This window comes from Manis pentadactyla, chromosome 14, assembly GCF_030020395.1.
Source record: "Manis pentadactyla isolate mManPen7 chromosome 14, mManPen7.hap1, whole genome shotgun sequence".
NCBI lineage: Eukaryota > Metazoa > Chordata > Mammalia > Pholidota > Manidae > Manis > Manis pentadactyla.
The window spans coordinates 22,307,510-22,334,293 of record NC_080032.1 but is presented as its reverse complement, the minus strand read 5'-3'; the positions used below and the strand labels follow the sequence as shown (position 1 = coordinate 22,334,293).

Sequence of the window (26,784 nt, the reverse complement as noted above, 5' to 3'; positions counted from 1 at the left end):
AGGCAGATTGACTTCAAATGCCCATGGAGAGATGAGGAAGTAAGGTGAATGTAGAATGCAATTTAAGTCAAGTCCTCAAGTTCTGTTGTTACATGCTGTTATTTGAGTCTCTCCTAAGATCTCATGTCCTAAAATCAAACACTGATTTTGTTCTTTATGTAACCAGTGCTATGCCTATGTTTTTTGAAAGACTTTTAAGCTAGATACCACACTCCACACTCTATAACCCAAGGAGACTGCCCCAATTTTATAACTTAACAGGATTTTGAAATCCTAGAAGTGACATAATTTGATAATGTCTAGGGCACAGATTAATAGACAACCGAAACATGCCTTTGACACAATCAATCATTGCTTTTTCTTCCTGCAGTCAGAGATCTGGGAGACTGTGATAGGAAAGTACAATAATACAAGTTTGGATTAGTCACAGAATGTGGAACAGGAAGGGACAAGTCACAAGATCCAACCTCTGTCCCCGACAAAGGAGCACAGAGAGCGCCCAGAGGTTGTTGGTGAGGATGGGCGGCTGGGCCCCAGTACTCTGGTGCTTTTCCTCCCCATACGATTGTCCAGTCAAACAGCTTCTCCCTAGGAGGTCCTCTCCCAACTCCCTAAGGGAGACCAGTTTTGATAGAAGAATGTGCTTTGCAAATAACATGCTCTTTGCCCACTTTTAATGTACTCCGAGAAATAAATATGCATTCAACACATGTATGACAAATGTAGTATGACAAAACACTTTCATATGAACCAGGGAAGGGAGAATAAATAACTGCAAGAAAACACTGTTGACTGACTCAGAATAATAAAGTAACTCTTGAATTTTACCAAGTTCAACTGAACCCAGACAAAAACCAAACTACCGATAAAGATGATGTTACACCTCACGGCATAACACACCCATCCAAGCAGTAGGGGAGCACAGTTTAATCTCATCACTCATTACTTCAGAAACTTAGCTATATCCAGGTTAGAACTCAGTGAGTATGAGCATCCATATTATAATCCATCTTTGGAAAACAGACTATTTGAAGGAAAACAAACCCAAATTGAAACTGTGTGGTTTCCAGAGCAATTTATTCATTAAAATCTATTCAATATGCCATCAACAGTTCTCCTGTGTGTATTGTGCTGATAAATAGACACCAAGAGGATTTAACAAGTTCATCATTTAATAAGTCTGAATTCAGTTTCACCACATGGTATTGTACACAGTCATCTGTTGAAACAGATTTCTTCTTAACAGATCTTAGTTTTAAAAAGTCAGTTACTGTGAGTTCTGTATAAACTGGTGAATAGTAAGTTAGTTCCTTTGTTTTGACTTATAAGCCTCAACTTCACAGCAGAATAAAGAATGTAGGCCAAAGAAAGCATAATTGGTCACTCATATAGAACAGTATTGTTTCTATAATTTGAAGATTTCTGAATGGACGGGTTCAGGCCTGATGTAACTGTAAAAAGATTACTTAATGAATAGACTATATGGAAATTGTACAAAATGTTATTTAATTATTAATAGCTTAAACAGCATTATGTTACTAATTGCTATTCAAAATCAAAAACCTGTTTTTGAATCCCCAAGAAGGTGGCACACATACACAGCCATGCCACCTTGTACTTAAGGGGTGTGTCAATACATATTTCAACAGAAACTTTGGCTTTAGGAAAGAGTCATAAACATTTAAAATAATGGCTTTGTCATTTTAAGTGTAAGGTAGGGGAAAGTGTGCTTTAATTAAATACACATCATACAAGTGATGCTGGCAAGGTTGAAAAGTTAATTCTGTGTTGATAGCTATAAAAACTAGTTTGTACAAGACAAGACGATGAGAGAAAGGCAATCCCTTTGAAACAAAATTTAAAAGTTAAAAAAAATCTATGTTCACAGTGATTTGTATCAACAGTATGCATTTTATGACAATAACATGTACAGATTGAGCACCCTAGGGCTCTCTTTATATCCTAAAGAATACAAGCATTTACATTATTCATGGGTTGAGCTGAATTAAAAAAGATCGATTGTACACTTACCCCTTAGACAGCATAAACTGTCCCTGGGTGTACAGCTTTAACACCATCATTAAAGTTGTTTGCAAAGGGAATAGAGAATTAAAAAACAAAACATTTTTTTCTTGGGAGTACAGAGTCTTTCATTTGCTGTTATAACCAGCAAATACCATTCATTCAATCAAAAATGGAAAGAGGAGCCCCACAAACACACTATTTGAGCAAGCTGACCAATACACATTACAGTCTTAAAAATGAAGGTTGTATCCTATATGTTACAAGTCCCAACTAGGCAATGTCAAAATGACATCTATTTCTTTGCTTGCTTTGTGATCATACCCCTTGGAGGTGTTACGGGTCTTGTGGCATTCGGCTTCTTTTTCTCTGCAGGCTTTAAAATCTGCAAAGATTCAAAGGACAGTGAATTTTAGGAATTAAACTCAATCTAAAATCTTAAGATTCCTTAAATCTCACTTACATTTTTTGCTCAGGAAGATTTTGGCCATTTAATATTGCCATATCAACTTTGAGAGACCCCCCAGCATATTAACATAAATCAAACCAATAAGTGAAAATTTTGGTAATACATGTTATGATGAAAAGCAGATAAAATGTATGATCAGGACAACTTACTTTGTCTCTGGATAAAATGATAACTTTATGAAGTCTTATCTTGTAGTATTACAGGCTATCCTTTCTGACATAAAGGGGTAAAGTTCTTTAGAGCAGTGTTCTCAAACTCCTAGGGGATCCTCTCTCAATTTCTGGGAGCTGCAAATTCTCCCTGGTAACTGGTTTAAAAAAATTGTTTTAATTCGTTTCACGGATGACTGCCACATGACTTCAGTGGCTTTAAGAGTGGGCTAGCTTGTGGCGAGGATGCAGAGAAAGGGGAACCCTCCTTCACTGCTGGTGGGAATGTAAGCTAGTTCAACCATTGTGGAAAGCAATATGGAGGTTCCTCAAAAAACTAAAAATAGACATACCATTTGACCAGGGGATCCCACTCCTTAGAATTTACCCAAAGAATACAACTTCTCAGATTCAAAAAGACATATGTACCCCTATGTTTATTGCAGCACTTTTTACAATAGCCAAGATATGGAAGCAACCTAAGTGTCTGTCAGTAGATGAATGGATAAAGAAGATGTGGTACATATGCACAATGGAATACTATTCGGCCATAAGAAATAAATAAATCCTACAATTTGCAACAACATGGATGGAGCTGGAGGACATTATGCTCAGTGAAACAAGCCAGGCAGAGAAAGACAAATGCCAAATGATTTCCCTCATTTGTGGAGTATAACAATGAAGCAAAACTGAAGGAACAAAAGAGCAGCAGACTGAGAGACTCCAAGAAGGAACTAGTGGTTACCAAAGGGGAGGGGTGGGGGAGGGCGAACAGTTCGAGGGGTATTATGTTTAGTACACATGGTGTGGGGGACCACGGGGAGAACAGTGTAGCATAGAGAAGGCACATAGTGAATCTGCGGCATCTTGCTGCACTGATGGACAGTGACTGGATTGGGGTATGGGTGGGGACTTGATAATATGGGTAAATGTAGAACCACATTGTTTTTTCATGTGAAACCTTCATAAGAGTGTGTATCAATCATACCTTAATAATAATAATAAAAAAATAATAATAATAAAAAAAGTGGGCTTGCTTGAAGTTGTACAAGTTTAACTCTAGTAAGTGAATGAGAAAAAGATCGAGGCAGACTTTTAAGTGTAAACGATGCTTTTATGCCACGAGAAGGCCAAATGATGTTATGGTGAATCAACAGAGGTTTTGTAGAAATTAGACTAGAGAAGAGTGGTGGGAGACCTGAGTAATTACATACCATATCTGGCACATGGCAGTACCATTCTCATATGCAAGTGGTGATTTAACTGCAGCTGCACATTAACTGACATAGTTTTAAATTTATAGTAAAGGAGCTATAAGGACAAGGAACTAATATATTGCTCTTTTTACCTATTTAATGAAAAAGCAGCTAAATTCAACACTTACGGCAAGGTTCTGTAACATTTTTTTTTTTACCTTTAAAAGGGGTCTATTACTGAACTAGGACAAACATTGGTCGAGGAAAAATTAAAATTCAGTCTACTCAACATAAATGAACGTTGAGGCAGAAAGTAGCCTATTTTTAATCAATAAAATTTAGACGTAATTAAAGGAAACAATGTTGAAAACATCCTCTACCTGAAAAGAACACATGAGAGTTTCGTCCACACTCATCATGGCACCTGCATTGTCAAACTCTCCACAATAATTGGGTGCAGAAAACAGAGTGACCAACTGCCTTTTTGCAAAAAATTCATATCCATCTTCAACAACCTTGGAGAGAAAATGTTTTCAGTATAAGAAGGTGCAGATTTTAGGTGAGTAAAAACCACTCTTCTCTTTTACACTGAGCCTGATATCCTGTAAGTCACTTCCAGAGACATTCTGTATAAATAAGCAATACCTACCCACCAAAATCAACAAGGAGAATCTGTGCTCACACACATGCTCTTAAGTGTACATGTAAAATCCAAAATCAATACCTGATGGGCTCTACATATAAGATCCAAATCATGCTTATGGAGAAATTTTGCAACCACTTCTGCACCAAATGTGAAGGACACTCCTCTGTCATTTTCACCCCAGCCTAAGACATCTTTATCGGGGTCAGACCACAAAAGATCACAAAGAAGACCTTGATCTGGTACATCAGTTGGTCGCATAATTCGCCGAATCTGCTCCATAGATTGAAGATCTGGTGATAAACCTATTAAATGTGAAAAAATAGAAGAAAACAGAACTTCAAAAAGAATGTTAGCACTTTAACAGTTCAATTTGTCTACAGAGACTCAATAACTTACACAAAATCTAAAATCTATGGCTGTTTTCTTATTTAGCCTTGGTTAAAAAAAAACTAAACTGAGTATGCACTGGAATTTATTAAATTCACTAAATTCTGGGGGCACAATTATGTTTAAACAGTATATGGAAACAGTTACCCTTCTCAACACATAGACTCTGTAAATTAATGTCCAGTGATTTAAAAGCTACTCTACTCCTCTGAGCACCTCCCCAGTTGATGAGAATAACATACATGGAAGATTTTATTATTGACCTTTTGTAATGACTGGGTATAGAAGATGCAGATACACAGGTGCTGTAGATGTCTCAGAGACCTGTGCTAAGGACCATCACTTCTATTAGATCAGCTCAGATGTAGCTGACTCTTGCCTGAGCTTAAGAAAATCACACATCTAACTCTACCAAACCAGTTTAAGTGCAGGAGGGCATAGTAATGGATTTATTAAGATATACTGTGTTGGCTCTTTTACGGCTGTCTAATTTCTGGGCAAGATGAAAGTAAGTTCTCTTTGAAATTACTATTTTAATTACATTATACAAAGCAAAATAAGTTTTAAAATTCAAGTCAGAAAAATCTCTGAGAGGATCAAAAACCAAGGGGAAGTCTATACACATTTTCAATTTTCTAGTGTATCTATGGCCCAGCATATTAATTGCCATTCATTTTATATTTAAAAATACTTCCTGCTCTATTTTCAAGTCAAACTGTTAGAGTCTACAATTCCCTGTAAAAATCAACTGCTTGCTTCAGACTTCTTTCCAAATGATCCTGGATGTGCCAGAGTGGACCCATGATGTAATCGATCTATAAAAGAGTTACCTGACTAGGAGTCACCCCAGTGATACATGGAAAAATGTACACCCTTCAGAAGGATCAAAATCTGTCTGGAACTAAAATCAGCCCACACACCTCCATGACAGCAGAATATTTTCTCATCCACGATGGCTGCTATCGGTAAACAGTTAAAGCAGTCTGTGAAAGTTTTCCATAGTTTAATGTTGTATCTTCTTTTACCTGTGAAAATTTTAGGATGGTTAAAGACTGGTGTTCTGTAGGTTCATTCTCTTGGGACAATTTCCCTCAAAGCAAGGTTCTGATCACCTATTAAGTAAACAAAAACTATGCTTTTATTAAAAATCCCCTAGAGAGGTTCTGGAGAATTAAATATATATAGCATTTGGAGATGTTGATACACAAAAGCAATTTTCATTTTCACATGAAGTATTAAAAAATTCCATGTAAGTTTGAAGTCAAAATCCCAGATACAGTGATTAAGGAACAAACCCCAGCAATTATTTAGTAGCACCAACTCTGAAATCTAGTCTGTTCTGATCAATCTTAACCCACAGGTAGTACCTGTTTCTAAAGGCAATTATGAACAATGGTTATATATGCCACTAACTGCCTTCCTTCTGAGGACACCTCTGAGAGTTAAAACCTATACTATCTCCCACCACCCTCAATAACCTACTAGGCCCCAACAGTTCCCAACCCCTAAGTACTCTAGGAGGAGGAACAATGACTAGAGGGGAATACAGACTGTTTACTGCAGGGACTCTGGGATATCTATTCTGAACAGTGTACAAATGCTCAGAATGTTCCCCACTGGAACAGTATTATAGGGTGATTATGTCCCCTCACCAGCCTAGGTGTTCCATGCGCTCTGGAATCAGACTGTAATACGGACAGAGCAGGCCTTTAAGGTACTGTTTCTACATGGAAATTATATCCTGAGTTAAAAGCCTACTCATAGAAAGGGGAACCCTCCTACACTGCTGGTGGGAATGTAAATTAGTTCAACCATTATGGAAAGCAGTATGGAGGTTCCTCAAAATGCTCAAAATAGAAATACCATTTGACCCAGGAATTCCACTCCTAGGAATTTACCCTAAGAATGCAGCACTCCAGTCTGAAAAAGACAGATGCACCCCTATGTTTATCGCTGCACTATTTACAATAGCCAAGATATGGAAGCAACCTAAATGACCATCAGTAGATGAATGGATAAAGAAAATGTGGTACATATACACAATGGAATATTATGCAGCCATAAGAAAAAAAAAATCCTACCATTCGCAACAACATGGATGGAGCTAGAGGGTATTATGCTCAGTGAAATAAGCCAGGCGGAGAAAGACAAGTACCAAATGATTTCACTCATATGTGGGGTATAAGAACAAAAGAAAACTGAAGGAACAAAACAGCAGCAGAAGCACAGAACCCAAGAATGGACTAATAGTTACCAAAGGGAAAGGGACTGGGGAGGACGGGTGGGAAGGGAGGAATAAGGGCGGGAAGAAAAGAAAGGGGGCATTATGATTAGCACGTATGGTGTTGGGGGGGCATGGGGAGGGCTGTGCAACACAGAGAAGATGGGTAGTGATTTTACAGCATCTTACTATGTTGAAGGACAGTGACTGTGAATGGGGATGTGGGGGGGACTTGGTGAGGGGGGGAGCCTAGTAAACATAATGTCCTTCATGTAATTGTAGATTAATGATACCAAAAAAAACAAAAACAAAAAAAACCTACTCATAGACCTTGGAAGTACAAATCTTTCTGAACTGGTTGTGAATAGCCAACTGTTGGGTGCCTTTGTCTCCTGTACCCTTCATACTAGAAAAACTGAAGGTCAAAGAACAACATTCCTAAACCAAGAGCTTGTCCTTAGTGTCTTCTCTCTCTTTTTGTATCCTGGGGACACCTAAAGGTTTAAAGCTGTACCCACCTCTTCTCTGAGTTAGAGACTGGCCTAAGCAGCAGGCTTCTTAAGCTACATCCTCCACAAATTCAATCAGGGAGAGAGGTTAGCACAGGGTTTGAAATGTAATGCAAATTCGACAAATATCTGACTCACCCTTTACAGAGGACCACCTTTTTCTCCTAACAGCTTATGTGGTACAACTCTCACCATGGTTCACCCTGTTTTGTATTTCTTTGGAGGCCACTAATGCCCTGCTCCTTATCTTCCTCCACAGGAGGGTTCTGGAAGCTTAACAGAATTCCTCTACAAAAGGCTGAAGGGGAACCTGTGCACAATCACCACCTCCCATTTTCAATAAAAATGACGACGATGGTGATAAATAACAAGAACAGAGTGGGGCTGTCTTAACCCCCATTTATAAAAGTGAATTGGTTCCAAAAGACAAGAAATAAATGCTGGCAAGGATGCAGAGAAATGGGAACCCTCCTACTCTGTTGGTGGGAATGTAAATTAGTGCAACTGTTGTGGAAAGCAATATGGAGGTTCCTCAAAAAAGTAAAAATAGAAATACCATTTGACCCAGTAATTCTACTCCTAGGAATTTACCCAAAGGAAACAAAATCCCTGATTTGAAAGACATATGCACCCATATGCTTATTGCTGCACTATTTACAATAGCCAAGATATGGAAGCAACCTAAGTGTCCATCAGCAGATGAATGGATAAAGAAGATGTGGTACATATACACAATGGAATATTATTCAGCCATAAAAAGAAAAGAAATCCTGTCATTTGCAACCACATGGATGGATCTAGAGGGTATCATGCTCAGTGAAATAAGCCAGGAGAATACAAATACCATATGATTTCACTTAAAGTTGGAATATAAAAACAAAGCAAAACAGAAGGAACAAAACAGCAGTAGACTCACCAGACACTGAGAAGGGACTAGTGGTTACCAAGGCAGAGGGGTTAGGGCAGACGGGTGCAGGGGAGGGTGAAGAGGATAAAAAAGGGGCCTAATAGTTCGCAAACACAATATAAGTTGGTCACAGGGATGACAGTACAGCATGGAGAATATAGTTAGTGATTCTGTAACATCTTTCTACATTAAGCGAGTAACTGCACTAGAGGGGGTGAGGATTTAATAATATGGGTAACTGTTGAACCACTGTGTTGTACATTCGAAACAAACACAAGATTGTATATCAATGATATTTTAATTAAAAAATAAATAAACATAAAAGAAAAATAAGTGAATTGGTTCCATCTCCGTTTTCTATGAAACTTGTTTCTGAACTTCCCTCCAATGGCTCCCTTGGATTTTTCCTTTGCCCATATGCTGCACTTGCCAGTGCCAAAGAATCCTCTTCCTTCTTGAAGTCCACTTCACTCCTTTATAGTCACAAAACACTCCAGCTTCTCCTGCAGACTCCTTTGCTATCTTGTTGGCTCCTCCATCAAAATTAGGATTCTTCTTCCTTTCTCTTTTCTCTACATTTCCTCCCTAAGGCCAGTTCAGATCCCTAGGAACATCTGGCTCCAAAAAGGTTTAGCTTGGACAATTGCCAAGGTCTCTTCAAGCTCCTAAATCCTAGGAGTCTGAGCCAGAATCCCTAACGCAGTTTCCTATTACTACAAATCAGACAGCTCTGGTATCAGGACAGGGTAACTAACATAAGTTCACATTTTATCCAACAACAGATACCTCAGCCTTTCCAGGACTGCAGCCATTAAGTTGGGAAGAAAAGGCATGGTAGCATGAAGAGTGCTTACTATATGTAGGAACCAAGTCTCTCATATAAAGCAGTGGTTTTTAAAATTGTACCATGGAAATCTACATTTGAACAAAACTTTCCATTAAAATACAGTAATTTATATTTTTAAAAGTCTGTAAGCTGCCAACTGAAAGCCACTGATGCCCAGGACACTTTCATGAACACAAGTAGATTAGGGGGCAAATTGTACCTGCTTGATTTATATCTTGTCAACCACGTAAGAGTCAAAATCAATACCAACCAATGCTGACCTTCTACATCATTTTTAAAGGCCTCTTCATTAAATGAAAATGGAAAATGATGTGGCTTGTATTCTCACACTAGAATGTATGTCACAACAAAGAGATCTGAACTTCATCAATGCAAACATCAAAATACTTGAGCTAATAACAGCTGTGTAAAAGAAAGCTTTTCTTAACCTGTTCTAAATAGCATCGGTAACAAATATCCAAAACACAATGTTATAAAACCCTCTGCCTCTGATTTTACTTCCTAAGGAGTGGCATATGCCTGCCAAGTACTTCTCTGATAAACTCAATGTCAATATTAAACATTTTTCTTGACACAGACTCAGTTGTCCTGGTCAGTTCAGAACCCACAGGTTTTTTTCTCCTTCTTGATCCCTCCCACCTCATCTTACTGGTTCAAGACCAAAGGCCAAGCAAACAGCCAACTGTGGGAGAGGGTGGGCATAGGAGGGCCATGTCTATGAGTGTAGTAACCTTTCTAACAAATGAGGTAGCTGAACATACCTGTATGAAACCAGATAGAAAACCACTACACCCTGAGAGACTGTGGGTTATGACTACAGTCCAGGAAGGGCCACTGGTGATAAGGTGTACTGCTTGTTATGATCATGGACAAACGCTACTAACTCAATTCTGTAACCACACCCTGTCCTCCCAGCTTGAACCCTCTCCTGGCAGAAATAATGAACCCAAGAAAAGTGGAGGTAAGAATTCAAACGTTCCCTCCTTTTACATTTTGCAGTTACTTAAACAGCAACAACAAAAAATTCCCCACCAAAACTAATTAGATTCAGAGCTTTAAGAATCTTGTTTCTGTCAATTATGCAATTCAAAGTGCACCTGCAACTAAATAAGCCAAAATGGGTCATAAAACGAGTAAAATATTATATAATTAAAAAATATTTTGGCTTTCTCCTTCCAGCACATTTTATGATATTAACTGCTGTTTTTCCTAGGTGTAGAAATGACAAAAGGAAAAAAAACCTACATCATTAATTTCAAAAAGTAATTACTTGTATATTGCATTCCATTCATATGACATGTCTAGAAAATTCAAGTCTACAGGGACGGAAAGTAGATAAGTGCTTGTCTGGGGCTCTGGTGATGGCTGCACAACTCCAGAAATCACTGAATTATACATTTAAAACATGAATTTTACAGAAAATTTTATCTCAGTGAAGTTGTTAAAAACAAGAATGGCTATTTGGACAGGTTCTCAGAGCTGTACTAAGAACTAAGCTATCTGTGAATATTCACAACAACTATCTTAAAGAAACTATCACCTTCACTCATTTGTGGAGTATAAAAACAAAGCTAAAAAGAAGGAACAAACAGCAGCAGATTCATAGACTCCCAAGAAGGGACTAGGAGTTACCAAAGGGAAAGGGCTGGAGTGGGGAGGGAGGTAGAAGGGGATTAAAGGGCACTATAATTAGCACTCACAATATAGGTAGGTCACGGGGAAGGCAGCACAGCACGGAGAAGAAAAGTAGTGACTCTATAGCATCTTACTACACTGATGGACAGTGACTGTAATGGGGGGTGTGATGACTTGATAATATGAGTGAACACTGAAACCACAATGTTGTTCATGTGAAATCTTCAGAATATTGTACATCAATGAGACTTTAATTAAAAAAGAAAATGGTTTCAAAAATCTTAATAAAATACTAGCAAACTGAGTTCAGCATCATATTAAAAGGATTATATACCATGACCACTGGGATTTATTCCTGGTGGGTGGTGGGGGTGTGTGACTATCACCTCTATCATCAGTTCCTAATCTAATCATTACTTCATGAAAAAAAAAAAAGAATCCAGCTTTATTATAGTGAGTGGCAGTGTTATTTTTCTACCCCATGAAAGAAAAAACTAAGACAAAACAAGTTAATGAAATAGAAAACATGAGATTATAACGTTGCATCTAAACTTTCACAAATCCTAACAGAAATATGTGATACTTCAGTTTAGGACCAAGTGTCTCAATTTAAGTAATTCTTCCTTAAGACATAGAAAGTACTTACATTCATCATAAAATCCATAAATTCTATTGATGCTGGCACATTCATGGTTTCCTCTGAGAAGAAAAAAATTCTCAGGATACTTGATTTTGTAAGCCAGTAAGAGGCAGATCGTCTCCAATGACTGCTTCCCCCTGTCCACATAGTCCCCAAGAAACAGGTAGTTGCTTTCTGGTGGGAAACCACCATACTCAAAAAGTCGAAGCAAATCATAGTATTGCCCATGGATATCACCTAGAAGCAGGAATTTTGTTACACAGCGTCTTCATATTTATCGCTCAATCCCACTAACAAAGCTCTGAAAAAACATCCTTTAAACTCACTGCACAATGGCAGTGACCTCTTATAATGAGTTAATTTGAGAGCCAACATTATTTCCAATCTTGTACTGTATTTAGTTCAACTGAGCTTAATGAAAAATTTAAGTACATGCATATGTCCAGAATCTCACATAAAACTCAACTCACTAAGAATTTATTTTGTAGAAAGGATTATTAATGCCTAAGCAGGCTTTTTTGCCAAGTACTACGATTTTCTTTTCAGGCCTGCTGATCAGTATCAGATATCTGACAGTTCAGACTATGGGTACTGTGTCAGCAGAACTGTGGCACTCCTATTGAGCCCTGGCCTCACGTGAACAAAGGTACACACACACAACATCCATCAAAGCATATGGCTTTCAATTTCTCCCTGCTAGATAATGCCAAAGAGCATTTTACTTTAAAAACATGCATACAAGCTTTATTTTATCAATGTAGTCAAATACACTGTGTCAGCAGAACTGTGGCACTCCTATTGAGCCCTGGCCTCACGTGAACAAAGGTACACACACACAACATCCATCAAAGCATATGGCTTTCAATTTCTCCCTGCTAGATAATGCCAAAGAGCATTTTACTTTAAAAACATGCATACAAGCTTTATTTTATCAATGTAGTCAAATACACTAGAATATAGCATCACTCACCTAAATAAAGTTTAGTTTTTATACAGATTATGTGCATCTATCAGGTAGAAACAACAAAATGGCATTAAGGAAGGTCTACTTTTAGGCATAACCAGTGTTGCTTTAAGCTTAAATATAATTCCTACACATTCATGTAGTTCAGAATTTTCTTAGCTCTCCATTCTGTGTCATTTCTTTGTTTCCTTTTGCAATGTTTATATTCCTTTAGTGAAATAATTTTTAGAAAATTTGAAGCAAATCTAAGTAAACTAAGTCCATTAGAGGTATGGACTTAAAATTAAGGTAACTTAATTTTAAATAGCTACAAGTTATTCATGTATAGTAAATTATTCTTCTGGCTAATACAAAGTCATCTACATATCTTTGACTGTTTATTAATCACATAGCCAAAGGTAACTGTTAGTGTATCAAAACTTACCACATATTTTGAGTGGTGCTTCAAGTTCTAGCAGGATAGGCTGACTGAGAAAGATCTCTCGGGACTTTAAGCACAGTCCTCTGATTTCATTCTCCTGTAGCTGGACATTCTTACCAGGCTTGGACCCTCTCACTGTAGGGGGAAGAAAACCTCAATTAAATGATTTAATTAACTTAAATAAATTTTTAGCACGGAGAAGACAATTAATGACTCTATAGCACCTTACTACACTGATGGATGGTCACTGCAATGGGGTGTGGGGGGGCACTTAATAATATGGGTGAATGTTGAAATCACAGTGTTACTCATGTGAGACCTTCCTAAGATTGCATTCCTTACTAAAAAGAAAAAAATTAAAATAAAATTTAATGAAAAAATTGAAAATACCTGAAAAGATACAAGGTTTAGGTAAAGAGGAGGCAAAAACAGTTAAACCAGCTTTCTGGCTGGCGCTACTTTCAGGACACTTACAAAGAATATGGTTATGTCTACAAAGAATCTGAACACCTCAGACAGGATTTCAGAGATGATTCAGTTGCATTTTCTATACCAAGTTCAACCTTCTTTACAGTATCCTGAACTATAGGCCATCCTCTGTATGTATGAATATGAACTGTTAGAAAGACCTTCCTTTTTTTTTTTAACCACTTGCTGAAATCAGACTCCCAGTGGCACAGCTCAAGGCCTCAGTTTTGCATTCATGCCACATAATAAGCCCTGTTTACCTACAGGCTGCCCATTATTCATTTTAATGAATTAGTATTTGTATGACAGATTTTAGAGATTACTATGCTACTGAATTGATTCTAAAAATCCCTTGTTTTAAAATATGAGACAGGAAACACTCAAGAATCTACCCCCAGCCATCAATATTTTTTAGAGGATCCCTGGTATCTCAAGAGCCCCATTTATCTATGAAAAATTTAAGTGTTGGTTTTCATTTCATTAAAACATGTTGTAGGCTTGTGGTGCATATTCTGCTGTGCGATTTCTGGGCCTGTATTTGTGAATACAATCATGCCTGTATGGGGCACAGGATGTCAATGTGTGCTGCAAGGAAGAAAGTTTCCTAGTAATATGAGCAGATAAAATCAAGAAAAGGGATAAAGATATCATGGCATAGCACCCAGTGTACTAAACTCACAACTGCCCGCACCCGAGTATTCTGAGTTCTGCTCCCTATCAAAGAGAAGCACTCTGGGCTCCTAGTTCATTTATCACCAGGCAGGCAGTAGTAGGAAATATTTTTTTCGATTCCAGTTTCAACAGAGCATTCATTCATTAAACACAGATTAAATAGCATTACATTGCTAATTTTACCTTAATTTTACAGTTATGAAGGGGCTGGTTCAATATAAGGACTGATCATCCTCTATTTGCAATCAAAGTCTTAAATACTTTTTTGTACAAATGATTTATGAAAGTAGGCATTCTCCGAATTAAATTAAAGCAAAAACTCAGGACCAAACTAAATACAGAATGTAAGGCTACATCTTTCCACCATTAAACCCAATATAAAGTGATTTAGTTTTAGCAAAACCACAAAATCCATCAGATTAGATCAGTATTGCCAATTTAAATTTCACCGGTTTTGGAGGCTGTGTTTGTATTCAAATTGTATAATTATTTGGCCCAACAGCTGAATAAGAGCAACAGTTTTAACTGGTCTGTATCTAGCTTTGTTCTGTAATATTACAGAGTAATAAAAATTATGAATAAAAAACATGATGTCCATTGAGAATTTTTTTCCATTAAAATCGGCTGTCAAAGTAAACTCGAAATGGACCAAAGACCTGAATGTTAAGGCATGAGACCATAAAACTCTTAGAAGAAAACATAGCCCAAACTCTCTTGAATATAAACATGAGCAACTTTTTCCTGAACACATCTCCTTGGGCAAGGGAAGCAAAAGCAAAAATGAACAAGTGGGACTACATCAAACTAAAAAGCTTCTGTACAGCAAAGGACACCATCAACAGAACAAAAGGCATCCTAGAGTATGGGAGAATATATTTGTAAACGACATATCTGACAAGGGGTTAACATCCAAAATATATAAAGAACTTACATGCCTCAACACCCAAAAAGCAAATAACCCAAATAAAAAATGGGCAGAGGATATGAAGAGATACTTCTCCAAAGAAGAAATTCCGATGGCCAGCAGACACATGAAAAGATGCACCACATCACTAATTATCAGGGAAATGCAAATTAAAAACCACAATATCACCTCACACTAGTAAGGATGGCCAACATACAAAAGACAAGGAACAACAAATGCTGGCAAGGATGCAGAGAAAGGGCAACCCTCCTACATTGCTGGTGGGAATGTAAATTAGTTTACCCATTGTGGAAAGCAGTATGGAGGTTCCTCAAAAAACTCAAAGTAGAAATACCATTTGACCCAGGAATTCCACTCCTAGGAATTTACCCAAAGAAAAAAAGATCCCAGATTCAAAACGCACCCCTATGTTTATTGTGGCACTATTTACAATAGCCAAGATATGGCAGCAACCTAAGGGTACATCAGTAGGCGAATGGATAAAGATGTGGTACTTACTCAAAATGGAAAAGTATTCAGCCATAAGAAGAAAACAAATCCTACCACTTGCAACAACATGGATGCAGCTAGAGGGTATTATGCTCAGTGAAATAAGCCAGGAGAAAGACAAGTACCAAATGATTCCACTCATTTGTGGAGTATAACAACAAGCAAAAACTGAAGGAACAAAACAGCAGCAGACTCACACAGACACCAAGAAGGGACTAGTGGTTACCAAAGGGGAGGGAGAAAGAAGAGGATTAAGGGGCATTATGATTAGCACACATAATGTAGGGGGCTCACAGGGAAGACAGTACAGCACAGAGAAGACAAGTAGTGGCTCTATAGCATCTTACTATGCTGATGGACAGTGACTGCAATGGGATGTGTGTGTGGGATTCAATAATATGGGTGAATGTAGTAACCACAATGTTACTTTTGTGAAACCTTCATTAAAAAAAAAAAAAACCCCAAAAACCGGATGTGTCTAAGTTCAGAAATACTGTTGTAGTTTAGTAAAGGAATCCTTCAGTCTGAAAAGTCACTGAACCATTCTATTAAGTAACAAGTTTTGAGCAGAAATGGAACACTGTGTAGAGGGATATTATTATTATTATTTTTAATTAAGGCATCATTGATATCACAATCTTATGAAGGTTTCACATGAAAAACATTGTGGTTACTACGTTCACCCATATTATCAAGTCCTCCCTATAATGGGTATGATTTTTTCAATAAAAGATAATAAACAAGAAAGGATGACAAGAGGGAATGGTCAGACTCTTAAAGCACACTACAGAGAGAAAAATGTTGAGACAGCACTGGGCTGCAGCCAGGAGCCCCACATTTCTGTACTGGTTCTATAGCCTTGGGTAAATCACTACTTTGGATCCCAAATTATGAAAACAAGAAGCAATTAAAGGGAAAACACAGTAGCGATAATCTTTAAGGGAAGATATGAAACGGACACACACATAATAATACAAGAGCAACTGAGCGACAAAAAATGATTTTTCCTGAAGAACATTAGTTTCTTTCTCTAGACACACACGTAGTAGAGAACTTAAGAAACACTCCTGGTGGAAAGACGGTGGGATCCCTGCTACACTGGCCAGAAAACCGCAACCATTAGTGATTTTACCACCAGTCAGCCAAAAGCTTGGGCAGATTGCCCATCAGGGAATTTTATTTTGGGCTAGGAGGGGATTCCTAAGAGCTTCTGGTTTCAACCTGAATCTTTTTCAGCAGAGCCCCCACATTTGTGAATGAATAACCCTCTCTAAATCTTTCAGGAGAATATGCATTTATCTCCTGAGGAATTATCTATAGAGGAACACAGGCTATTCTTTTTATATCAATACTATCATATTATATCAATGCTGTCAGATTAAATCAATGTTGCTAATACAAATTTTACTAGGTTTGGAGGCTTCCTACTACCCTCTTCAGACAGCTTATGGTAGTTTCAGTTCTCTTCTTCTGTTTTCCTATTTGACCTCTGAGTGTGAGTATACAGAGATTAGTAAAAAGCAGTATTACAAACAATTTAAAAATTATCCTTAATGTAAAGTAAGGATTAAATGCAATTTTTCCAAAACCAAGATTTATTTTATGGTTGAGGAACAATGCTCATTAAAAACAACAGGATCCCAAAGCTTCTTAAATTCCCTATAATTGGCTTAAAGAGTAAAATTATAAAAATAGATCTGCCAATACCATCTTCTTCTACCAACTGCCAAATATCTGTTCATCTTCAAGACTATTTATCAGCTCACCCCGGAAATACCCTCCTACCCCCTTCCCCTCCTCTTACCTTTTCATGCCTGCTTTACGCCTTCTGAAATGGTCTCAAAAATACCTGGTCACTACACTGCACAAACCATACTTCTGTTCACTGTTTTGCTCCCACCTATTCATCTGGATCCCAAAACCACACCACTCACTCTGTAGTGTACGGCATAGCCAGTACATGACAGGTGCTCAAAATCTGCTGCATGAAGGAGGTTCTGGATAAATCTCTAAGTACTGATGACTCAAGTCATCAGAATTAAACATGCACTCCAGACTATATACAGCTGATTAGCAAAAAAACTTTCTGTGCTTTAAAACTACAAATAGTGTCATTTTCCTACCAGGCTTTACTAGACTATTTTTCTAGTTTTGAAGAATGTAGTTTTACTCTTAAATTTCAAGTTGAAGATTATCTATCTAAAAGAAGACAAAGATTTTCAAAATAAATTTTGGCAGTCCAAGTGAGCACTGATGATATTTCTTTAAAATGGTCATATTGGTAAGCCAGGTGGAGAAAGACAAGTACCAAATGATTTCACTCATATGTGGAGTATAAGAACAAAAGAAAACTGAAGGAACAAAACAGCAGCAGAAGCACAGAACCCAAGAATGGACTAATAGTTACCAAAGGGAAAGGGACTGGGGAGGACAGGTGGGAAGGGAGGGATAAGGGCGGGGGAAAAAAAGAAAGGGGGCATTACGATTAGCATGTATAGTGTGTGTGTGGGGCACCGGAGGGCTGTGCAACACAGAGAAGACAAGTAGTGATTTTACAGCATCTTACTAGGCTGATGGACAGTGACTGTGAACGGGGAAGAGGGGGGGGACTTGGTGATGGGGGAGCCTAGTAAACATAATGTCCTTCAGGTAACTGTAGATTAATGATACCAAAATAAAATTTTTAAAAAAAGAGTCAATAAAGAAAAAAAGTGGTCATATTGGTCAATAGCATAAAAATCTACTTTACTATTTTCAAAGTCCACCTAACATAATTATTTATTAGTCTTGGCTCACATTTACCAAGTACGTACCACATGTTGGGTGGGGACTGTGCTATGGGGCTTTACACTGCCATCACAACCACCATATGAAGTCAGGCAATGTCACTTGTTTCAGGCTGGGAGAGGTTCAGTGACTTGGTCCAAGGTCGTATAATTTGTAGGAGGACACCAGGCCCCGAGTGATTTCAGGTTTAGTTGTGTCCACCATACCACCCTCCCAACTAAGAATCTGTTCTTCATTAAATTTCCAAATCAAAGGGGTTTGTATAGGACACACTACTAAAGCCCCAATATACAGTCATTACTCCCTAAGAAAAATCTGGTATGGGATATAAAATCATAATGGATCCTTACAAATTGGAAGCATTAAATAAGAACTAAATTAGGCAATCTGTTGAGACTATCAATACTTATTCAACATACTTCAAACATTCAACACAATAGTTACTGAGCACCTACTATGTGGGTACTATGTACTACTGTTGGATGCTGGGGGATACCCTGGCAACAGGATATACAAGAACCTTGGCTCTTCTTGCAAAGGACACAGAAAAGACTAAGTAGGTAAATGTAAATTGTTATAAATGTTAGAACTAGAACTATCCCTCTACAAAGATAAAACTGTAATTCAGTGACATTTTTCAATACCATTAAAAAGACAAAAACTTGTCTATCACTAGTAACTACAAAGAAAATCACAGCAGTGCAGCTCTGCTCGATAAACAGTTAATACTAACATAGAAGTTTAAGGCCCTCACTAAGCTCTGTGCACAAAAAGGAGATTCTAGATGGGAAATTCAAGGGTTGTCACCTCATGATGCCTTCCTGAGTAGTAGCAGTTTAAACAGTAAATATAGTACAACACAGAGAAGACAAGTAGTGATTCTACAGCATTTTGCTATGCTGATGGACAGTGACTGTAAAGGGGTTTATAGGGGGGACCTGGTATAGGGGAGAGCCTAGTAAACATAATATTCTTCATGTAATTGTAGATTAATGATAACAAAAAAAAAAAGAGGAAAGGGGGATTACTCCCTGATAGGATAAAACTAACTGTAAATCATCGATTAATGCATGCTTTAAATATCCTTAATTTTGATCATTTAAAGGGTGTCAGATGATCAGCTATGGAAGTACATTTTTCTGATAATATTCCTTTCTCTTATTAAAAAAAAGCAGTTCCTGTGTGGTGACCTCCAATAAGTTCTTCACAATGGTATAAAGGGCTTATCAAAGTGTGGGCAAAGGGTCTGTTTGTGTTTATACAGAGGATCAAAGCCTAATTTGGCTACCCAGAAAACGAACTAAGATATGATATGAAGAGAAGAAGTTCCAACATCAACATACTCTGGAAGAGTCATTCCAGAAGATGATCATCAAAAAACGTCAACAAAGATCCTGGCGCTGTTGCAGTTGTAGCTGCATTCATCCCACTGGTTCCTGGAATTGCCATTGGAAGGAAGAAGGAGATATCTAAGCTGGCCTGTGCATACAGTAAAACAACAAATTTGACTGGATCTATATACTGTTGGAACTCAACCAAGAATTAGGAGAAGTCCAAGTTGCAGCACTTCAAAATCTTGAGACTACAGACTATCTACTGTTAAAAGCACATATGGGATGTGAACAGTTCCCAGGAATGTGTTGTTTTAATTTGTCTGATTTTTCTCAAACTATTCAAATTCAGTTAGACAATATCCATCATATCATAGATAAGTTTTCACAAATGCTTAGGGTGCCTAACTGGTTTTCTTGGCTTCACTGGAGATGGCTGGTAATTGTAGGTCTGCTTTGGTTATGTAACTGTATTCCTATTACGTTAATGTGTGTGCGCAATTGAATTAGTAGTTTAAAACCTATACATGCTTAAGTTACTCTACAAGAAGATATGTCAAAGAAATAATCAATCTTCCCATGTTTTCTTCCGTCTGCTACTTCTATAGCTTTTCTTCTTCCTTCCTAATTACAACCCTTAAATAGAATTCGTGCCTCAGATCGAATTTACCGAGTATCATAATTCTTCCAAGTGGTAAAGATACCTCAAGACAAATGCTGGGCATAAAAGCCACAGGGCATAAATCTGCAAAGTAAAAAGCTAACCTTTTCAAAGAATATTGCTTCTCTCTCACTTACCAACTTTACATTTCCCTGTATGGCCCCGGAAGATGACTGGTTAGCCAGACGGGTAAGATTCCTCAAGGGAGGAACAACCTAAGACAGGCACAGTCACAGGGGGGCCATCAGGTGAGAAATTGGGGATCAACAGAGGGGAGTCTTAGAACCTCACCCCCCCTGTTTTGAGAGAAATCTTCCACATTCGTGGATGTTTTGTTGCCCTTGTCTAGCTTGGATTAATACTTAGTCTATAGGCACACACCTGATCATCTACATTTGCTTTCTTACAGCACTAAACTATGTTTTCTACCTTTATCTTACATCTACCTACCACTTCAGCATTAAAAATAATAATAATAATAATAATAATAAGGGAGAAATGTGTGATTCACATATAAATCAAGTGTAAAATCAAACGAATATTCATATTTGACCTGATTGTTTATAGTTCATAATGCATGATCAAAACCGAAAGTTTCTGTGATGACTGCCCTTGTACTGTTCACCATGTAAGAACTTGTTTGTTATGCTTCAGAAGATCGGAGACTGATGAGAATTAGGCTTGGGGTGGATTAATGATTGTGCATTGAGTCCCCTATACAGAATTTTATTGTTGTTAACAACCATTTGATCAATAAATATGAGAGATGCCCTCTCAAAAAAATAAATAAAAATAAATAAATAAATAGTAAATATAAAATTATTTCAACTGCAAAATGTTCCAACAAATGAGAATTCCATTCTCCAGTTGGAGAGTTTCTCATAAATCCAGGAGCTATGCACTCACTGCATGGAAATAAAGTAGGCAGGCATTGTGAACAAGTGTAGGTTAGTGATCAGTACATTAAAATTACCAACTCAGACCATAAACATGTAAATTCTGAGTAAAAGCTTTTCTTTACCTGTCTAGAAAGGTAGATTCAGAAAAACGTGTATGGCTGTTACCAGCAAAGGCTATTTTCTATAGGAACTTATGTAATCTATTTACCTGGCAAATCACTGACATGAGCACATGGTAAAACCTTCCATGAATTTTATCAAAATCAACTGACAAAAACTTGAAATAATGAAAAGATTATAGGCGATTATCTGGAGAAGCAGCTTTTTCACACAAGCAACATTAACTTTTTTGACAGTCTGGCACTAAGCAAAGCAGGACGAAAACTATGGAATGAAATCCAATACCACCTTGGTATTATTTATAGGAAAGAAAAAAGTATTCTTTTTGCCCCTTAATTGTTGAAAGGTCATGTTAAAGGAACAGCATACACAAAAAGAAAGCTCCAGCTGAATTACAATGAAGTTTTTAGAACCTAAGAATGGCACAACCAGTATAAAAGTTAAGTCAACAAAGATTTTGCTGTTTTAAGATAATACTTTATAAAGTAGGTTATGATCATAAGAATACTGCACATCTTATTCACAGATTCAGTAACTTCACAATATGACAGACTTATGAAAGTTAAGAACTCAAACCAAAATAAGTGAGAATCAGTGAATATTTGCAATTTCCACAAAAAACTGAGTTCTTTTCTACTAGAAATGTAAGCCACAAAAATGTTATAAAAAATCCCTTGGTTTTACAATGCCACTAGCAGGAAAAGTCCCACTTTCTGATCATCTTAGCTGTTTCCACACCACACTGTTCCCCATTTGCCATTCCTAACTGCTGCTGTCACATGTCAGGCACTTAAAGATGACACCAATTTTTCTCAAGGCAGATGGAATATAGTTGCAAAATACGGTCTACCACTCTCAAAGGACCTACAGTGAAGTGTATTTATTGGACAATGTTTTATTTTCCAGTCTAAGTCATTTTGATAAATACCACTGATGAGAACTAGACATCTGACCCTACATTTATGAGTTTTCATTTTTCATAGGCCTTAGATGATACTAAATCAGTGACACCCACTTTTTTCAATACCAGCAAATCCTAGAGGAATGGAGAAATTATAAGATTTCAGATAAATCACCAAGACCTGTAAGGAAACCATCTTTCTTACATGCTTTGGATACAGGGTTCTGATCCTAAAATTTAAAAATTTGTCCCTAAAACATGGAATCTTTCCTATTTCTCTTGAATAAGACTTTTCCAGTTTTCTTATCTACGAAGCAATTCACATCAGATACTATCTACTTCACATTTCAATCTTTAAGGTCTACTAGCAGCCCTGATTGCAAATTAAGTGAAATGGTCAAGTCCATCAAATACCAGTATCAATTATTTCCCTGCTTCAAGATCAGTAATCTTCACCTAGTCAGGCAGATTGGCACCGGCACATGCTTTTGCAGAACAACAACTCGAAAGTTAGAACTGCAGTTTCAAAAACACAAAACAATCCCACCTACCTCTCCTATGGACAAGGCTACTAACACAGAGCCCCATCCTGCCTCCATTTCACCAGTTTGGGAGGAGCAAAGCCTGATCTCTGCTCTGGTGGCTAACATTTCCCCCAAGCACAACCAAATGACACACACCATCCTGGTAGACCTCACTGCTGCCTGCCGCTACTGACAAACAAAGGGGGCACTTCAGGCACAAGCAAAGTAACCCTTTCCATGCTGTGCTTTAGGATTGGTGCAAACTGAAGATCATGTCTCCAATAGAGCTATGCTGTCTTTATCACATCAGAGAGGATGCAGCACTGTACTGACGTACTGGAAGGCCAGGTAAACAAGGGGGCTCACAGCACAGACTTCTAAGTTAGGGAATTCTAACACAACTTTGATATTACTGTCTTTATCAACAAAATGCTCTATGATAACTGATTCCAAGAACAACCTCTATTAAAATTACCTGAGGGTAAAAAATAAAAATTGTCGAGGTTTCATTAGGATTTCTTTTATCAGAAATTTAGGAACTCTTTTTTTGCCATCATGTTTGCCCTTTAGTATGTTCAGGGCCATTAGGATATAAACGTGTTTCACTTCAAAAAACTAAAGACATGGGTTAAACAACTGGAGTTTTACAATATCTGAACACTGTCTTCAGATGAATCCTTACACATCAGAGGATTAAATAGTAGGCGCTTTCTCCGGTCCAGGGCATAGGTCATATTTAAATCTCTAAACCAAGGAGGGCAATTATGCAGAGCCTGGCATGGTCTTGCAGTTTGACAATGGCCAGCTTCAGAGCAAAGGTGCATTTTGCAAATCTGGATGTGAAATAAGTTACAACTGCCAGCTATAAAAAAAAAAGTGCTAGCCATCACTGCTCCTGAACAAGGTCACTTAACAAAGTAAAACTCTGCCCTAAATCTTTTCTCCAACAGTGTAGGAATATCCGATCAAATCAACAGCTGGCTTACTTTCTTTCTAAATCCCCTAAGTTTTACTATGCAGTTACTTAAACAACCGGACAGTAGTTATACGAAGGAGTGTAACTTTCAAGTTTTATCACCAGCAAGGCAGGCCTTGGATAAAAACTACCAAGGTAGGTTGCAGAAGTGGTATCTCTTAAGGGAGAACTACTATAAAGTCTGGAGTAAAAAAGAATTGCAAAGATATAGTGACTAAAACCTAAACATGCTGCTTTTCTAAAAATTTCACTTTTTGAGTTGCCTTTTTAGTACTATTAGTAGTACTATACCGAGCCACTTCTCATCTTGTACAGTCCTCAACCTTAAAAAGACGATTCTCAACATGCAAATTCTAACAAGGTTACAAAACTCATATTCCCTGTTTTAAAATATACTTAATTTATCAACACCTTCCACCTCGGACATATATATATACCCTGAATGGGAACACCTCCAACCACTTCTCTGCCGATTTAAATTTAACATCCATGAGAAATAAAGGGGGAATTTAAGTGTACTGCGCAGCTAACCTATTCCCACGGCTTTAAAATGCATTGCTTTATTTCGATGAAAAATAAAATATAATAAAACATGGTTTTCAAGTGCAATGTAATATGTAAAGTACTACTAAGAAATGATTGCTTTCGTTTTAGATGATCCAAGTTTATCAAGGCAAATTTCTTAGCACAATTTTAAAAAGGTTAAAGTGAACAAATCTGTTAAGTGAATAGTTATGGGCAATACAGAACTTAAATGATCTGAAAATTCAAATGATTCCTATCCACATAGATTCCAATTTTGTTTTCATCCACCCTAATCTAGCCACAGATCTGCGGAAGTTAAAGACTTAAAAATTAAAGGATTTAAGTTCCTTTCTTACTGTTAACCACTATAATTGGTTTGCTGCCTCATATACCAAAAGAACTGTATTAACCAGTATTAAAAGTATGGGTCTTACAATAAATGCCAAGTACTGAATGAATGACAAGGTTTTCACCCACAAATGGCAGCAACATTTCAAGAGCATTTCAGAGGTCTTTATACACACACATTCAGTGGGTTTTTAAGAAATTATAAAAGGAAAAAAAAACCGCACAATAAATTTCATTTATTTCTTATAAAATATTTTTTATAAGATTATTTCCAGGTATTTCATTTTAGTGACTTAGTTTTAAAAACCTGCAAATTCTACCAGAGCTGTCCAACTGTTCATGTTCTGTACTCCATCTCTCAAGAATTTACAGTACACTATTTTAGGAAGACTGTATAAAGGCAAAAAGCAGTTAAAAATCCAGCCAAATCTACATTATTCAATGGCCAAATCAAGAAAGGGGTTTCAATTCCTCCAAAGTCTCAGAAAAAGACATTAGCAGTAGCTCTGGACTGGGGGTGGGAGAAGTGTTTCACTTCAGTGTCTTTTAAAATCCGAACATCTCCCACATCAATATGAATTCATTGCTACAATCTCAAGAGTCTTAGGTTCGTCAAATATAAAGCCTTATTTTTAACCTCTGCTTGGCCACTGGGCAGCACCTTCCTTCACAGAGTAAGTTGAACGTCTAGAGTTCTAGCTCCTGGCTGCCTGGGTTTGAAACCGGACCACCACTGTGTGACCTTGGCCAAATGACTTCACGTCTGTCTTAGTTTCCTCTGAAAAACAGGGAAAAATAATAGCACCTACCTCGAAAGGTTGGCGGGAGAATTGCATGAAATTTGTGTAAGTGCTCAAAGAAGGTAGACACACAGTAGGTGCTTTAGAGGCGCTGGCTATTTTGCCATTGTAATTTTCAGATGAAGGCAAAGCGCTTAACACAGAGACGGCACGTTAGAAAAATGAAACTGTTAACAATCGCTGACTTCACGTTAAATGCACGCTCAGAAAAGGGCGCGGGGACCTCCTCAAGGTAAGAGTAACTTAAAAGTCTTTGGGAGGGCAGGAGATGAGTTCAGCACCCCTTTGAAATATAAACGTTCGTCCCCACATAACAAGAAACGGACCGCCCGATCCCAGCCCCACAAGCAGCAAATAGGAAAAAGCCCCCCAAACCTGGTGGAATCTACATCCCCAACTGCTTTCCGGAAGGACGAGTACCAGAAAGTACGGAACACGCCGCCCTGCAGGTAGGACCGGGACCCCAACCTTCTCTCCTCCCAAGACTGGTCTCGTTTGCGGGGAGCACGGCGGTATGGACAGGTAATGTGGGGGTGGGGAGCGGAGTTTTCAAATTTCCCGACCAGGAGAAAGGCTGCGCCCTCGTGCAATAAATGGGCGGGGCCGGGGGGGTCCACGCGGTGAGCCAAGTGCAGGACTCCAGCCGCCGGCTGCGCCTGCAGCCCCCGGCCCGCGGGCCAACTCGTGGGTCTCACTCCCCTCCCTGCTGCAAGCCCAACCGGCCTCTCAACTCCCCCTTCCACTGAGGGGCACCGGGGTTGCCCGCCTCCCCTTAGCCCGCCCGCCGACCCCTTCACCTTCCAGCAGCCGTTGGATGATGCTGTCGATGTTGAGTTTATCTATATCCGCCATCGCCTTTCCACCGCCGACCCTCCCGAAGCGGCGCCACCGCCGGCTCGCGCCCGGGATTCACACCTCCCTTCCCACGCCACGAGCAGAGGCGGTGCTGGCGGCTGTGGCAGCAGCCGCGGCGGGTACCCCCCCAACCGCGCCGCTCCTTGCTTCCTCCTTCTCTCTCTACTGGAACCACGAGAAGAGCAAAATGGCCGCCGACTCCTCAGCCAGCTTTGGGCGGCGCAGGGATGCGCGCGGGGAAGTACAGCGGCCCTGCCGGGACTTCTTTATGGGCCGTAGGACGCGAGGAAGGGGGCGTGACCGTGGATGAAGGGGCGTGGCCAGGAAGGGGGAAGGGCGGAACGGTTGACAGTGCCTGCGACCACGCGCGGGATCCTTCCGCCAAACGGGCCGAGCAAATAGGCCCCCTGGCGGGAGCGTGAGTTACGAAGTTGCATACGGGAGTTAGGGATGGAGGTGAAGGTTCTACTGTGCGCTCCGAGGATGACGG

The 26,784-nt window shown here is 38.6% G+C and overlaps 1 protein-coding gene across 2 annotated transcripts; it reads right to left on the bottom strand.

The window, feature by feature from the left end:
• Positions 1-1,060: 1,060 nt before the first annotated feature.
• On the bottom strand, positions 1,061-26,518 carry PPP1CC (protein phosphatase 1 catalytic subunit gamma). 2 transcript variants are annotated; one of them, XM_036929410.2, is made up of 8 exons: positions 26,237-26,518; positions 13,017-13,148; positions 11,635-11,865; positions 5,790-5,894; positions 4,561-4,784; positions 4,217-4,351; positions 2,347-2,407; positions 1,061-1,451 (listed from the first exon to the last, which is right to left on the bottom strand). In XM_036929410.2, the coding sequence occupies exons 1-8, from the start codon at positions 26,289-26,291 to the stop codon at positions 1,381-1,383; spliced, it is 1,014 nt and encodes a 337-aa protein (XP_036785305.2). In that variant the 5' UTR covers positions 26,292-26,518; the 3' UTR covers positions 1,061-1,380. The 2 variants fall into 2 exon arrangements, with proteins under 2 accessions (XP_036785305.2, XP_036785304.1); XM_036929409.2 differs by having other exon boundaries at positions 1,061-2,407; positions 26,237-26,515.
• Positions 26,519-26,784: the final 266 nt, after the last annotated feature.

Bases quoted from the DNA above. Each gene is read 5' to 3' on its own strand.
- PPP1CC (XM_036929410.2), bottom strand. From the start codon at position 26,291: ATGGCGGATATAGATAAACTCAACATCGACAGCATCATCCAACGGCTG. The intron at 4,785-5,789 runs GTGTGTGGGCTG...CACATTTAATAG, and splicing joins AATATTCTGCTGTCATGGAG to GTTTATCACCAGATCTTCAA. The intron at 4,352-4,560 runs GTATTGATTTTG...TTTCTCTCCAAG, and splicing joins TTATATGTAGAGCCCATCAG to GTTGTTGAAGATGGATATGA.